General features: G+C 44.5%; 1 protein-coding gene across 1 annotated transcript in view; it reads right to left on the bottom strand.

Moving 5' to 3' along the window:
- The window catches only part of HSPA9 (heat shock protein family A (Hsp70) member 9), a gene marked incomplete in the record, with an annotated part of 514,139 nt that overhangs the window by 407,789 nt on the left and 90,596 nt on the right, over positions 1-15,754 (bottom strand). The window contains 1 exon segment of the mRNA XM_073620776.1: positions 1,037-1,124. Within this exon segment, the coding sequence (XP_073476877.1) occupies positions 1,037-1,124 (88 nt within the window).

The raw sequence follows: 15,754 nt of genomic DNA, 5'->3' as shown, positions 1-15,754 counted from the left end.
CTATACCAACTCTATACAGCTGGTTATTAAATTTGCCAATTCCTGGAAATAGTAATTTCCTTTTTTGACACAGTGACATGCGGTTCAAGTCTGACTGTTCTTGCTCCTTATTGGTTTCAGGTCAGTGACTGGTAGTACTTAATAAAAAGTCAGGCAACTAAAATTTCAGAAGGTTAGTAATGTTAGCCTTCTTATTTCTTAATTTTTTGTTTTTTTTTGTTTTTGTTTTTTAAATGTCACCAAACTACATCATAAAAAAATATCAATAAATGCTGTATTTTATACTCACTCTGGGATTCGTTTTCTGTATTCTGCAAAAAACTTGGTTGATCCTGCTACTCTCTCCTTCTGTTCGTGTCCCCAATTCAGATAGATTTTGTAATTATAGTAGCAAATGCACATGCTCAGTTTTCAGTGAGCTTCTATGCTGAGCATTTTCTCCCTATCACATCTGAGTAGCCCCCATGTGACTATAAAGTCACATGTGGGTGTATACAAAGTGGTAAATGACAGCCCACTCACCATCTAAACACAATGGAGGAAGGATATCTATTACATGTAGATTAAATAAAGGAATCACCTCCCTCATTCTAAGATATAGACTGGAGGTGTTTGACACAGGCTGTGGCTGGCAGAAATCCACCCACACCATATTTCTTTCATAAAATAATAAAGATTTGATTTTAAAGATATCAAACTGTTTGTTGATATGAATTTTTACTTTGTAATCCAAAAGGCTAATAACAACAACATGTGACCAGTAGCAGAGGACTAAAAGCTCCTCCTGTTTAGGATTCCCTGCAGACAGGCTGAGAGAGTTCTGGGTCATGTGACAGTTGTATATAGTTACAGTGCCATCACCCACATACAGAAATTGAAAGGACAATACAAATTAAACTGGGTGTTTTTAGTGTCACTTTAAAACACCTTTTATGTAAATCAGGCAACAGCTGACAGTCATCACAATTTAGTATTCGATTTCATGTGAACATGCAGCCCAAAAGTATCAAAAGCAACATCTCATGACTAAACTTACTTTTGCCTGTTTTCCTTCCATAACAGCAACACATGAGTTTGTGGTACCCAGATCTATTCCGATGACTGCTCCCTTAATGGTCTCAGAACTAAAAAAAAAAAAAAAAAAAAAATTAGGATTTATTTTTAGAAAAGCTGATTTACAGAGCAGACATTTCAATTTGATAAATCAGAGTAACAAAATACAATAAAACAGGTTATGAAAGACAATACCCATTTCACTAAAGAGCCTTCGGTAACTTTACAAGTCATGTAAAATTAACAGGATCATAAAAAAAAAAAAAAAAAAAAAAAAAAAGGATGCCATTAGTCTGAGGAAACCATTTGTCTCCCCTCAACTAGTGTTTACAATGCAACATTGTTGCTTAACCACTTCAAGACCAGGCCTGTTTTTGACTTACAAGTTACAATCATTTTTTTTTACTATAAAATTATTTAGAACCCCCAAACAGGCGGTCGCTGCAGTATTTTATGTCACCATTTCAGCAGACTTTCAAACGCAATTTTTGGAGGAAAATAGACACTTCAATGAATTTAAAAAAAATGTAATGAATAAAAACAGTAAAGTTAGCCCAATTTTTTGGTATAATGTGAAAGATGCTACACCAAGTAAATAGATAACCTAAACACGCCACGCTTTAAAAATCGTGTAAGGGGTGTGGTCTGGACATGGCCATGTGAAGACGTGCTTCTGAGGAGCTCCCGGTCCGTCCCAGCCTAGCCTGCCCTTTATTCAGCTTACACAGCAGTTAAATAGCGGCATGTACTCTGCTGGGAGACGCAGAGGGAAGAGCAACAGACAGAGCAAGAAAACATTGCCTAAAACACAGCAGAGCGCACAGCGGAACCAAGCCATCAGACAGTACTTCCCTGGCTCCCGGGACCCATCCCCCGCTCCTAAGATGGTGGCCGCCACAAAGACAAGTGAATCAGTAAGTACTACACAGCACTGCTCACTGACACCATCCATGGCTCCCTGCATCTCAGATAGAGACATGACTACCCCAATGCTGCTCCGTGACGGTTCTCAAGAGACACAGGACCCACACACTACCCCGTTTACTCTGCATGCGAATGAAGAACAGAGCACTGCTGAGGGCCTTACCAACCAGAGCTGCCTTTGAATCACTGGCCAGCAGACAGGAGGCCTCTCACTGCAGGGATATAGCCGCGGTGCGCACAGACATCACTGCCCTATCAGAACGCATGGGAGCAGGGGAAGCCACAGTACTGAATATTTCACAGCGTTTAAAGCAAGTAGAAGATATTCAGGCAACTCAAGTGAAATCAGTATTAGCCCAGCAACTACATCTGGAGGAGATTGAAGATCGCAGTAGGAGGAACAACCTGCGAATAAGGGGCCTGCCAGAAGCCACTGGTACTGAGGATCTCACAGCTACTGCAATAGCCATCTTCAGGGACACAGCAAGGTCTGAATTCCCAACCACACTGTCATTCGATCGGATACACAGGGCACTGGGACTGAGATCAACTGACCCGAATCGCCCCAGAGACGTGATCTGTAGGATACACCAATATGCGCATAAAGAAATTATCTTACGGAAAGCGTGGGAAATGAGAGAAGTGGAATTTGATGGGGAAACTATCCAGATCATGCCGGATCTTTCCAGAGCCACCTTGCAGCGCAGAGCAATGCTTAAACCAATACTTGAGATTGCTCAACGTGCTGGCATCACATATCGCTGGGGCTTTCCAATAGCGGTGACTTTTAAGAAGCAATCACAATTTTTTACCCTGCGATCCCCTATGGAGCTCCCTGCACTGTTTGATTTTCTGGAAACAGACCCAGTGAATGTTCCAGATTGGCTTCAATTGATCCCAAGATTCACCCACCGCTTAGGGGGGCCAAATCTAAGAAGACCAGGCTCACCGAGACCACAAAGGAGTCAACGCAGATCCCGCGTCACCTCTCCAGAAGAAGACAGAGAAGTCTAGAGATGCCCGCTGTGGTGAGACTGTGTACAATACCCCATAAGTTTTGTTTTTGATTTTGAGTTCTCCAGTGCACTTAGAGATATCTCACTCTCAATGTTCTCCCTGTTGAGCCCTCTTGACACTTTGGTAAAGATATTGATCGTCCTCCCTCCAGATGTGCAACACATGATCCATCAACCCCCCCACCTCCTGGCTACTTCAGGGCCAGGAGCAGTTATGTCGCACTGGGGATAAAGAACAAGGGGGTTACTATACCGACAATAACCCAGGTGCATGAATACTCCATCTCCCCTTATAGCAATGGGAGGGAGGGCAAATCTTTGGGGACTCACCTATAAACTGCCTGTAGATGGGACAAAACAGTCAGGACCCACAAACTGGAACTCAAACTGGAGTTAAGGGACTGTCCAGGTCTTGTCCGTTCATCACTGTCAGAATATGTGTTCGTCTATATGGAAAGGAGACATCCTCACCTCACATCTGTCTGTCAGTCTGAGCAGTATCGGGGCAGACGGTGACTTGTTCTACAAATCCCTCTGTGGTTGGCCTCAAGGGACCACTTACTAGTGTTTTTTGACAAATCAGAGTGGAATACAGTTATATGCCTTTTCAGGGGGTTGTCAGTTAGAAATACCATGGAATATCTGCTAAGATTGATCGGGCCTGAGGGACGATGGAAACCATAATCAGGTTGTTATAAGATGGGCCAGTTTGAATTATTTCAGTTACTTGAGTTGGGATGATAAGCACTGAGGATGGGGTAGACTATGCAGGGGACATGTGTAGGAAGTTACCTATGGTGTTATTATGTTATTTTTTTTTTTTATTTAAACAATTGTAAAAATATAAAACATTATCAATGCTCACATGCCTATACTGTATCTAAGGGCGGGTGGGGGGGCGGACCGGGGTTAGCTCCCCTGGTCGTGGTCTAACCTCATCCCCATTAGGCCGAAGCACCTTCCCGGTGTTAGCTGGAGAGTGTTTCATTGCAAATAATTGCACATAATTGTCTAGCGACAATTATTACTGGAAAGGACAGTCGATAGGGTTGATTGTCCACTTTGTTTCTTGAGCTCCTTCTGCTCCTCTCTTTCCTTTCCTCCTAACCTCTTTCTAATCTCAATTTTTTATACTAAGTTCCCCCATTTCCTCCCCAGTCCCCCTTCTCCCCGCCCCTCCTAACCAAAACTTCTTTGACGCGAACGCGATGGATCAAATTACTATTTTCTCATTTAACGCTAAAGGGCTGAATGTGCCTGAGAAACGACGCATGCTCCTGAATTAACTGAAAAGATCCAAGGTAGATGTGGCGTTCATTCAGGAAACCCACTTTAAAAACGGGGGTGCCGATGTGTCTGAAAAAAAAATAAATAATCGGCATTTTCCTTTCACATATCACGCCACCAACTCCTCAGCCAAATCTATACTTTATACTCTATACTCCTTGCAGGGAAAGTTCCCGAGACCTGCCGGGACACTAGAATTGACACAGAAGGGAGGTATGTGTTTCTTAAAAGGGCTGATAGGCGACGTGTTAGTGACTTTATCGACAGTCTATGCTCCAAATGACAGGCAAGATATTTTCATATCCAAAACATTGAATGATCTGCGGGCATTTGCTGAAGGACAGCTGATTCTAGGCAGCGATTTTAATGTCCCCCTGAACCCGACGGTGGACACATCGACTGGAACCTCCTCACTGCGAGCAGTTGTACACAAACGTATCACTCGGGCACTACATAAGGCCAGACTGATTGACGTGTGGAGACTTTTGCACACAGGGGAAAGGGACTATACGTTCTCATCACCACACAAATCTTACTCCCGTATCGACTTTTTTCTTTTACCTCATAACCAACTGGAGGCTGTGAGGGGAGTCGACATAAGCACCATCACCTGGTCTGACCACGCACCCATTACCTTGCGCTACTTTCTTTCACAAACGGCGATGACTAAAGCGAAATTTTGGCAACTAAATGAAAGTTTACTGCAGAATCCCACAGTATTGGCTGATGTCACAAAAGAGCTTAAACATTACTTCCTGACAAATAACATTGACAACTGTGATCCAGAGATACTTTGGGAAGCCCATAAGACTGATTAGAGGGATCCTAATTAAGCACGGTACACATATCAAAAGGGAAAGGGAAAAACAGCTGTTAACCCTTTTACAGAAAACTCATGACCTAGAAAAAAAAAAAAAAAAAAAAAAAAAAAAAACGCATAAAAGAAACCCAACCCCAACAACAGAAACAGAACTCCTTACTTTGCACAGATGGTTGATTTATTACACTACCAGGCAAAAGCAGCACTACAATCATGTAGGAAACTCACATATGAATCGGGGAATAAATGTGGAAAACTTCTTGCGAGAGCAGTTAGACAACAAAGATTACGTGCGTTTATACCTCAAATCATCTCCTCAGAGAAAAAAAAAAAAAAAAAAAAAAAAAAAAAAAAAAAAAAAAAAAAAAGGTATTAGCCACACAAATTGCCAATGAGTTCAGAACTTTTTACTCCTCACTATATAATCTCCCAAAGCCATGTGTCACTGACACTGTGATTGGGAATGTTAGATAGGGTAAGATAATCCCCTATCAGAAGAAGACGCAGCTATCCTAGAAGAACCCATCACAATGGTAGAACTGCAACACGCGCTTAAGAATATGAAACCGGGTAAAGCTCCTGGTCCGGACGGACTGACACTACAATATTATCAGACACTCCTACCGATCCTAGGCCCACATATATGCTGAAACTCTTTAACAATCTTACAGAGGGGGGCCACCTACAGAGAGACACCTTGAGTGCTCGCATCTCCCTTATACCTAAGGAGGGGAAGGATCCTTCTGCCTGTGGTAGCTACAGGCCTATATCTCTTAAACATAGACCTCAAACTCCTCATTAAAATCTTAGCAAATAGACTATCTCAACACATGACAGAGTTGATACACCTGGACCAGGTGGGTTTTGTCCCTACGCGTGAAGCGAGGGACAACACCACAAAAGTACTCAACCTGATACATAGAGCCAATGTAACCAAAACACCATGTACCTTTCTCAGCACAGATGCTGAGAAAGCTTTCGACCGGGTGAGCTGGGAATTTATGACGGCAGTTCTTAAACACATCGGATTAGGCAGCCACATGCTACAGTGGATCTCCAACGTTTACTCTATTCCAACAGCCAGGGTTAAAGCTAATGGAATCTTGTCTGATCCCTTCAGCATTTCTAATGGTACCAGACAGGGGTGCCCATTGTCACCCCTCCTCTTTGCCCTGGTACTTGAACCCTTTCTGAACATGATACGCAGAAATCCAGATATTTCAGGGATTGTCATAGATCACAGGCAACACAAGATCTCTGCATACGCTGATGATCTCCTGTTTTCTTTGACCAACCCGATCATATCTCTACCAAATTTAATTAAAGAATTTCAAAGATATGGGAACATTTCTAACCTAAAAATTAATTTTGACAAATCAACAGCAATAGGCATCAATATGTCGACAGAACAACTAGCTCCTTTGAAGTCCAAATTCAACTTTAAATGGTCAGTCACTTTACATACTCAGGAACTAAGATACCTAGAAAAACTTGAAACGCACATTTGAGTTAAACTTCCCCCCAATCCTATGTAAAGCTAAAGAACTACTTGAAGAGTGGGGCAAGGGTTTGCACTCATGGTTTGGGAGATGCAATTTAATTAAAATGTGCATTCTCCCAAAATTTCTATATCTATTTCAAGCCTTGCCAATAAAGATACCTTCCAGCTACTTCAAACAAATACATTCTCTGTTTATAAAATTTGTATGGTCACATTCGAAACCCAGACTAAAAAGACGCTACTTGACTCTTCTGAAATACTATGGGGGTTTTGCCCTCCCTGACGCAAAACACTACTATCAAGCAGTACATTTAGGAAGGATCATTGACTGGAATAGACATGACGAAACCAAACTATGGGTTCAAGTAGAGAAACATCAGGTTAATACTCCCCTGAAAGGGGCAATCTGGTGCTGCGATCGACTCCCCAGAGACATGACCTCACATCCGATCATAGGTGCCTAGACAGTCCCCTTTATTTCCCATTTTGGGCAATCCAGAGTTTAAACCAGGACTAAATTGTTTAGAATATGAGAGGCTCTGGAAGGCAGGTAAAGACTGCGCAGTACATTTTGTAGAAGGTGACCACTGGGCTTCAATTCAATCCCTGACGAACGATAATGGGGGTTTTCAGTTGCCATTTTGGAAAGCAATTCGATTGCACCATTTCATTCATTCAATATCAGACCTGACGACTCTAGAAGAATATTGTAGAGGGGAAGGTGCACTATCTCAGGTGCTCTCCAAGACATATACTCTACTCAACACACCAACGGAACAACCAGACTTGCTGTTTTTACGGAAATGGGAACATGATCTACAGCGTAATTTTACAGCGGCACAAACACAAAACATACTCCAATTCACACTGAAGTCCTCCATCTGCACAAAAATCCAGGAGACGAATTATAAAATTCTGAATAGGTGGTACTATACACCCCAACTTCTACACAAATTTTTCCCTAACACATCAGATAGATGCTGGAGGTGCGGTGCAGACAAGGACTCTCCTGCATATTTTTTGGACCTGCCCACTATTACAGAATTTTTGGATAGCAGTGGAGACAGTTAAGAAATTTACGAATCACATAACGCAGAGAGACCCCGCAATTTTTCTGCTGCACGCCACTTCAAGCCCACCTAGATCATACAAGAAGTCAGTGGTTAGGCATTTGCTGAACGCAGCAAAGTCTTGCATTCCAGCCATGTGGAAACAAAATGTACCCCCCACGGTGGGGATGTGGCTACGCAGAGTTGAGGATATTAAAAAGATGGAAGACCTGGTACTTACTGCCCAACACAAACAAGACAAACACTCTAAAAACTGGTTATCATGGAACATGTAAATTTTCTCGGATGAAGGACAAACTTTATTAAATTCTTGAGAGTCACTTTAATGGGACTTTGTTGCATGACAAGATCCTGGCTCGGTCCATCACGCTCGCGTCGAACATATACCTCTCCCCCCTCTCCTTGCCCCCTTTTATTCCGTCTATACGTTTCCCGTACTTTTCTTTATTCGGTGGTCTAATATTCAGGTGATAGACGATTTTCCATTCACATCAGCTGTATAGGAACTATGCAGAGGCAAAAAACCCTTTGGAATATGGTAAACATGTAATACAGCAATACTGCATGGATGTTTAAAGGGTTATAGGTAGCAAAGATAGGCTTACGGGCCAAATGTGTGGATGTTATGTAATAGATCATCTTCTCTGCAGATAGATTAGGTGCCTTCTATGGAAAACATTTATAAATTGTCAGATTTGTCAGAATGTTGAAGTAGACCACTGTTGTACTATGCCTTTTCGGTATTACTTTCTTCTTCTTTTAAAAACCTCAATAAAAATTATATTTGCAAAAAAAAAAAATAAAAATCGCGTAAACCCGTGGAATGGTGATAAACTACGGTACTTAAAAACCCCCATAAGTGATTGTGATGGAACCATCCAGCACCCAGATTATGTGCTTCCATCAGTATACCGCTTCCTCCAGTCTGGACATAGGAACCAGATATTATAGCGGACCATACAAGACTAGCCAACAATAGTTTGCATGAAAACTGGACCAGTTTATTGAAAACTCACACAGAATTTATATACCATACAATCAGCTGAACGGTTGATTATATTACCCTAACAATACAAACTGAAAACAGTAAGCTAATTAAAACTAATTAAAACTAGCCACCTAAGTGACTCACCCAGACAATGGTGTGATTAATCAGAGATCCCACAGAGATCCCATTACAGCTAAGGCTGCTGGCAACAAGCTCAAAGTACTTTACACATTATCAGGAGTATGAACACATAACAGTGTAATTTTTAAAAGCCTTTACAGGTTACCACTTTAGATTCACAGAGGAGGTCTACTGCTAAAATTACTGCCCTCGATCTGACCTTCGCGGTGATACCTCACACACATGGTGCAATTGCTGTTTACATTTGACGCCAGACCGACGCTTGCGTTCGCCTTAGCACGAGAGCAGGGGGGGACAGGGGTGCTTTTTTTTCTTTTTTTATTTTTTTGCTTTTTTATCTTATTTTTAAACTGTTCCTTTCATTTATTTTTATTCTTTTAATCATTTTTATTGTTATCTCAGGGAATGTAAATATCCCCTATGATAGCAATAGATAGTGACAGGTACTCCTTTTTTTGAAAAAAATTGGGGTCTATTAGACCCTAGATCTCTCCTCTGCCCTCAAAGCATCTGACCACACCAAGATTGGTGTGATAAAATGCTTTCCCAATGGCGCTGTTTACATTCGTCGAAATCTAAGTCATGAAATGCTCGTAGCTTCCGGTTTCTTAGGCCATAGAGATGTTTGGAGCCACTCTGGTCTCTGATCAGCTCTATGGTCAGCTGACTGAATCACCGGCTGCATTCTCAGGTTCCCTGTTGAGACAGGAGAGCCAGAGAAAAATACGGAAGACGGTGGGGGGGGGGCATTCCCTCCCACTGCTTGTAAAAGCAGTCTAGAGGCTAATTAGCCGCTAGGATTGCTTTTACATAAAAGCCGACCGCTGGCTGAAAAGAATGATACCAAGATGATACCTAAACCTGCAGGCATCATTCTGGTATAACCACTCAAAAAGTCGTGAATAGCGTACCTGAAGACAAAAAAATGGTTAACAATAAAACACAGTAAAACGGTAAAGTATAAAAAATTGCATACCTGAAAAGCAAACATGATAAAACATAATAAAACATTGCAGAATAGAATACTGTAAAAAAGAGCAGAACAATAGAGAATAGAGAGAATAAAACGACAACTATTTTTTTTTATATTTTTTTTTTGTTTTTTTTTTATGTTTTTTGGTTTTATTTTTACACTTTTTTCTAACTAACTTTTATAACTAACCGGTTCCAGGTTCGGGTCTCTCAAAATGCGACGGCATCTTGGGAGACCCTGTGAAAGTGTGCCTAGTCTGTGCAATGCTGTACCCTACGATATTACTCAACTAGTGAATGGTAGCGTTCAAAACATTCACCAATGCAAAGACCAGGATTGTCAGGACAGGAGGGACAATAATAGCGGGTGTCACGCCTATATCCGCGCTTGCTGCAGATACGACATCTTTTTTGGGAGGGTTCGTTGGGTAGGGGTACTCGGGAGGACATAAAGAAAATGCCTCTCATGCAGCCGACTGCATTTGGTTGGGGATGTGAATGGGGGAAGTACGGGCGCTGCAGAAGTGGTGGGTTCCCAATTAGGATTGGCAAATGCAGCAGGAAGGGCATTATGGGCACGATGGGCCTGTCTTCTTGGTGGCAGCGGGACACTACTTGTGCTTGCCACTTCACCAGCTTGAACTGCACTTATGGGACTCGCCACGTCACCAAGTGTTACTGCAGTGCTGGTTTGACTACGACCAGGGTGTACTAGGCCGCTGGTGCTTGCCAGTTCACCAAAACGCTACCAAAAAAACTGTTAGTGATCGCAGGGATCAGGCCTGACTCTGCGAACGCTGCAGTTATGTGTTTAGTGTTTTGTAAGTGACAGTGATCGATCGATACTGCACTTGGGGGGGCTGGGCCGGGCCGGGCGGAGGGGCAAAACGCAGGTGCTAGCAGGTATCTGGGCTGATTCCGCTAACACTGCGTTTTTGGGAACCCTAAACTGCTGGGGACGCTAGTATAGATCAGATCAGATATTGATCCGTTCAGATACTATACCACTAAGGGAGGTGTACGGTGCCTGCGTGGGTGTTAGCAGTACTGGCACTAACCTGACGCTGCCTGGGGCTGGTGCTTGCCAGTTCACCAAAACGCTACCAAAAAAAAAAAAAAACTGTTAGCGATCGCAGGGATCAGGCCTGAATCTGCGAATGCTGCAGTTATGCGTTTAGTGTTTTGTAAGTGACAGTGATCGATCAATACTGCACTTGGGTGGGCTGGGCCGGGCGGAGGGGCAAAACGCAGGTGATAGCAGGTATCTGGGCTGATCCACTGCGTTTTTGGGAACCCTAAACTGCTGGGGACGCTAGTATAGATCTGATCGGATCAGATATTGATCCGTTCAGATACTATACCACTAAGGGAGGCGTATGCTGCGTGCATGGGTGTTAGCGGTACTGGCGCTAACCTGACGCTGCCTGGGGCAATGCATATCACCGCAGGGCGATCAGGGGGCTAAACCTTTATTATTAGGTAATAAATGGCGGGTTCCCTGATACTATAAAAAATAAACGAACTAACCAGCGTCACCCGTAACGGTTATACGGTGATCAGTGGTGAAAGGGTTAACTAGGGTGCAATCAAGGGGTTAAAACATTAGGTAGTATATGGGGGTCCCTGACGCTATAAAACGTTGACGGCGAACCTAAATATTTACCTCCCTAACTAGCGTAACCAGCGACACCAATACAGCGATCAGAAAAATGATCGCTTAGCGACACTGGCGACGGGGGTGATCAAGGGGTTAAAACTTTATTAGGGGGGTAACCCTAGACCTAAACGGGGCTACCACTTACTGCCCTACCACACTAACTGTCACAAACTGACACCAATGCAGTAATCAGAAAAAAACAAAACAAAAAAAAACAAAAAACTTGGTGCCAGTGTGACGGGGGGGGGGGGGGGGGAATCGGGTAAAGGGGGTGTATTGTGTGCCTGGCATGTTCTACTGTGTGTGTAGTGTTTGTGCACTCACATTGCAGTCTTCTCTCCTCGGCGCCTGGAACGGAAAATACCGAGCCGAGGAGAGATGACATAATTTCCTCTGCCTCTGTGTACTATACAGAGGCAGGGGAATGATCCCATTGGCTGGGAGCGATCACGAGTGGGTGGCCACGAATGGATGGCCTCCCCATCACCTCCGATCGCCGGGGGACAAACGCCGACCGCCTCGGGCACCGGGTCCCGCCCGCAGGAGGCAGATTACGTACAGGTACGCGATTCTGCCTGCCCGTGCCATTCTGCCACAGTATATCTGCATGAGGCGGTCGGCAAGTGGTTAACACTGTCCCAAAAAAAAAAAAAAAAACACACACACCTTAGACGCAACGGTATTTCTACGAGTCTTTCAGGACAGCACCTGGAAGAGAGCAAGCACTTACTCTAGGGTGGGATCACCGCCTGCAGGACCTTCCTGACAAACGATTACTCTGCTGCCGAGAGCGGGTCCATCCTATAGTGACGAGTGAAGGTGGAGAAACTCGTCCATGTAGCTGCCTTGCAGATTCGCCCTGGTGAAGCCCCAGCTCGTTCCGCCTAGGACGTTGCTACAGCCAGAGTTGAATGGGCCACTACCCCTGTGTGGGGGGGATGGGTTCTACTTCCGCGGTCCTATAAGATTCGTAGATAGCCATCCAAAGCCACCTTCCAAAATAGTGTTTTTAGAAGCTCTGTAACCCTTACGAGATCCCCAAAAACAAAATAGGACTTTCTAAGCTCTCGTTACATCCAGATATAAATAATACGCATCCCTTTATGTCCAGACTATGAAAACCTCTCCTTAAGGCAGGTTGGAAATGGACAGAACATTGGTTGAACTCTTGGGATCTGTGAAAAACTGAGAAGACCTTCGGCAAAAACCCCGGGTCTGTCCTCAGCACTACCCAGTCCGGAAAAACGGTAAAAAGGCTCAATGGTAGATAATGCCTGTAGTTCACCAACTCTTCTAGCCGAAGTAACTGCAGTGTACCAGCAGTTAGTTTTAATGACCAATATTGAATTGTGGCTTCTGATGGTTGGAAAGGTCTTCTAGGCAGACCTTGCAAAACCACTGATAAATCCCATTTGGGGAAAAACTTACGGAACCCTGTCATGGAGAAATTCCAGAACGAAAATGTCCTCCTGTGGAGAGCAACTTTTTGAAACGCACCAGAAGTTAAAGCATTTCCACGTTTTAAAATAAATGGCCCTTGAGACCTTTTTCCTGCTCATTAGCAGGGTACAAACCCTTGAGATGATCTACATCTGGATGCAGAATGGGACCCCCGAGTCAACAGGAAGCAACCAATGGGGCTCTACCGCTAACTTTAGTGGGATTGAAAACCAAGCTCTTGGGCCAATACGGGACTACTAGAATTAGGGTCATATTCTCTCACTGTAGTTTGAGCACTAAAAAGGTATCATTTGCACAGGGGGAAAGGTGTAACACAAGGGGAAGGTCCAGTGCATCCAGACCATTCGCTTGCCTGTTCAGAGAAAAGCAGACTGGTACTTTTGCATTCGCTTGTGATGCAAAAAGGTTGACCTGGGGAACCCCCCCCCCCCATCTGCTTACTAACTTCTGAAAAATCTCTGTACTTCTCTGTGCTCCATTCGGACTTTAGCACCATTCTTCTGCTTAAGAAGTCCGCTATCTGGTTTAGGCTGCCCTTCAGATGTACTAAGGATGTCAAGTTGTCTTTTGCCCAAGTCAGAATCTGTAAGGCCAAGGTTAGTAGACACCTGCTTCTTGTGCCCCCTTGCCTCAAGATGTAGACCTCCATGGTGTTGCCTGATAACACCTGGATGTGTTGGCCCCTGATTAACTCTTTGAAGGCCCACAGCCCGAGGAAAATGGCCCTTAGTTCCCTCCAGTTGGAGGACCTTCTGATTTCCTCCAATGTCCAGCACCCAGAGCCATCCTGCTTTCCAGATGTGAACCCCACATCCAAGAGCTTGCATCTGTTAAAGTTTTTGCTGCGGGAAAATTCCATAATTTTTTTTTTTTTTCTCTGGTTCCTTCAGGCTATCAATTAAGGGGGGTGGTTAATTGCTCACAGGTGCCTATATAACTGGGTGTAGGACTCAGTCTGAGCGTGCTCAGTCTGAGGCTGTGGAACTGGTCTAAGTGGCGAGTTAAAAACCAGAGTTTAAAACAGGAGGTTATAACAGGGGTCGTAGTACCTGTGTAGTGTGAGTACCTGAGTGTTTTCTGAGTAGTGTGTGTGGATCGTTAGTACTTGTGTATTGTGTACTGTATACTTGAGTATTGAGAGTGCACGTAGGTCTGCGACTGTTCTGCGATTGCACGTAGGTCTGTGAGTACCTGTGTATTGTCTTGTTGTGTACCTGTGTATTGTCTTGAGTATTCGTGCCAGGAAGCTAGCTGTTAGGTAATTTGGACAGGGTAAAATCTCCAAATCCTCACTAAATTTAATAGGTACGATGCCCGGCGGGTGTGGAGAGGCGACTCTTTGTACATCTTGCTGCATGTATGCGTTCCTTGATCATCCAATCGAGGGCGAATACTGCTGTGCAAAATGTAAGCACATTGTTTCCCTGGAAGCCCAGGTCCTGAATCTGGGGAAGCAACTGTCAGCACTGAGAAGTCCCTCCATACTAAAGGAGAGCCAGGAACGTACACGGCAGGGGCCAGCACAGAGGCGGGTGGGGACAAAGAGGTGCAGGCACTAGCAAAGAGTAGATGGGTGACAGTCAGGAGGGGTAGAGGGGGAAGTGCCAGGGAGGCCGATCCAGGACTGGAGCATCCCAATAAGTACGCTCCATTGAGTGACATTGGTGAAACCAGTCAGGGACCAGCACTGCTGGAGCTGAGGGACTCTCCTAGCTGCCAGGGAAAGAACTCCTCCAGTGAGAGTGGGGGGGCAGCAAAGGGAAAGGAAAGACAGATTCTGGTGGTAGGTGACTCAATTCTTAGAAGGACAGAGAGGGCAATCTGTAACCAAGACCTGAAGCGCCGAACAGTACGTTGTCTACCGACCGCTCGGGTTCGGCACATCACGGATCTTGGACAGATTACTGGGAGGGGCTGGGGAAGACCCGGCTGTCATAGTGCACGTTGGCACCAATGACAAAGTCAGAGGCAGATGGAGTGTCCTAAAGAACAATTTTAGGGACTTAGGAGCTAAATTGAGGAAAAGGACCTCCAAGGTAGTATTCTCAGGCATACTACCGGTACATCGAGCCACACAAGAAAGGCAGAGGGAGATTAGGGAAGTAAACAAGTGGCTGAAGAGCTGGTGTAGCAAGGAGGGGTTTGGGTTCCTGGAGGACTGGGCCGACTTCTTAGTCGGTAACCGGTACTATAGAAGGGACGGACTGCACCTAAATGAGGAGGGTGCAGATCTGCTGGGAATGAAGATGGCCAAAAAGTTAGAGCGGTTTTTAAACTAGGCGATGGGAGGGGGGGGGGGGGGGGGGGGGGAGGGTCCAGAGACAGAGCTAGCCAGCGCGGAAGATATTCCAGAGGGTAGTATTGGAGGCATTAGTGGTAGGTTAACCAAAGCACAAAAACACAAGGTGAGTATAGTAGCAAGTCCTAGTTGCAATCTCAAAACACCCAATACGAGGACAATATGCGACTGGTCTAAACTATGTGGCATGTTCACCAATGCCAGGAGCATGGCGGACAAGATGGGTGAACTAGAGATACTGTTGTACAAGGAGGATTTGGATTTTGTGGGAATTTCAGAGACCTGGTTCAACAGCTCTCATGATTGGCTGGCAAACATTCAAGGGTATACCCTATACCACAAGGATAGAGAGGGTAAAAAAGGGGGAGGGGTATGCCTATATATCAAGAATAATGTACAAGCGAATGTGAGAGATGACATCACTGAGGGAGCTAGAGAGGAGGTGGAATCCTTATGGGTGGAGCTCCAAAGGGATGAAGCTAAGGGGAAAATAATACTGGGAGTATGCTATAGGCCCCCTAACATGAGGGAGGAAGTGGAGACGGATCTCCTATCACAAATTGGA

This window comes from Aquarana catesbeiana, linkage group LG03 (genome assembly GCF_042186555.1).
Source record: "Aquarana catesbeiana isolate 2022-GZ linkage group LG03, ASM4218655v1, whole genome shotgun sequence".
In the NCBI taxonomy this organism is placed as follows: domain Eukaryota; kingdom Metazoa; phylum Chordata; class Amphibia; order Anura; family Ranidae; genus Aquarana; species Aquarana catesbeiana.
Note: the sequence above shows the minus strand (reverse complement) of the source record. Positions and strands in the feature narration are given on the sequence as shown.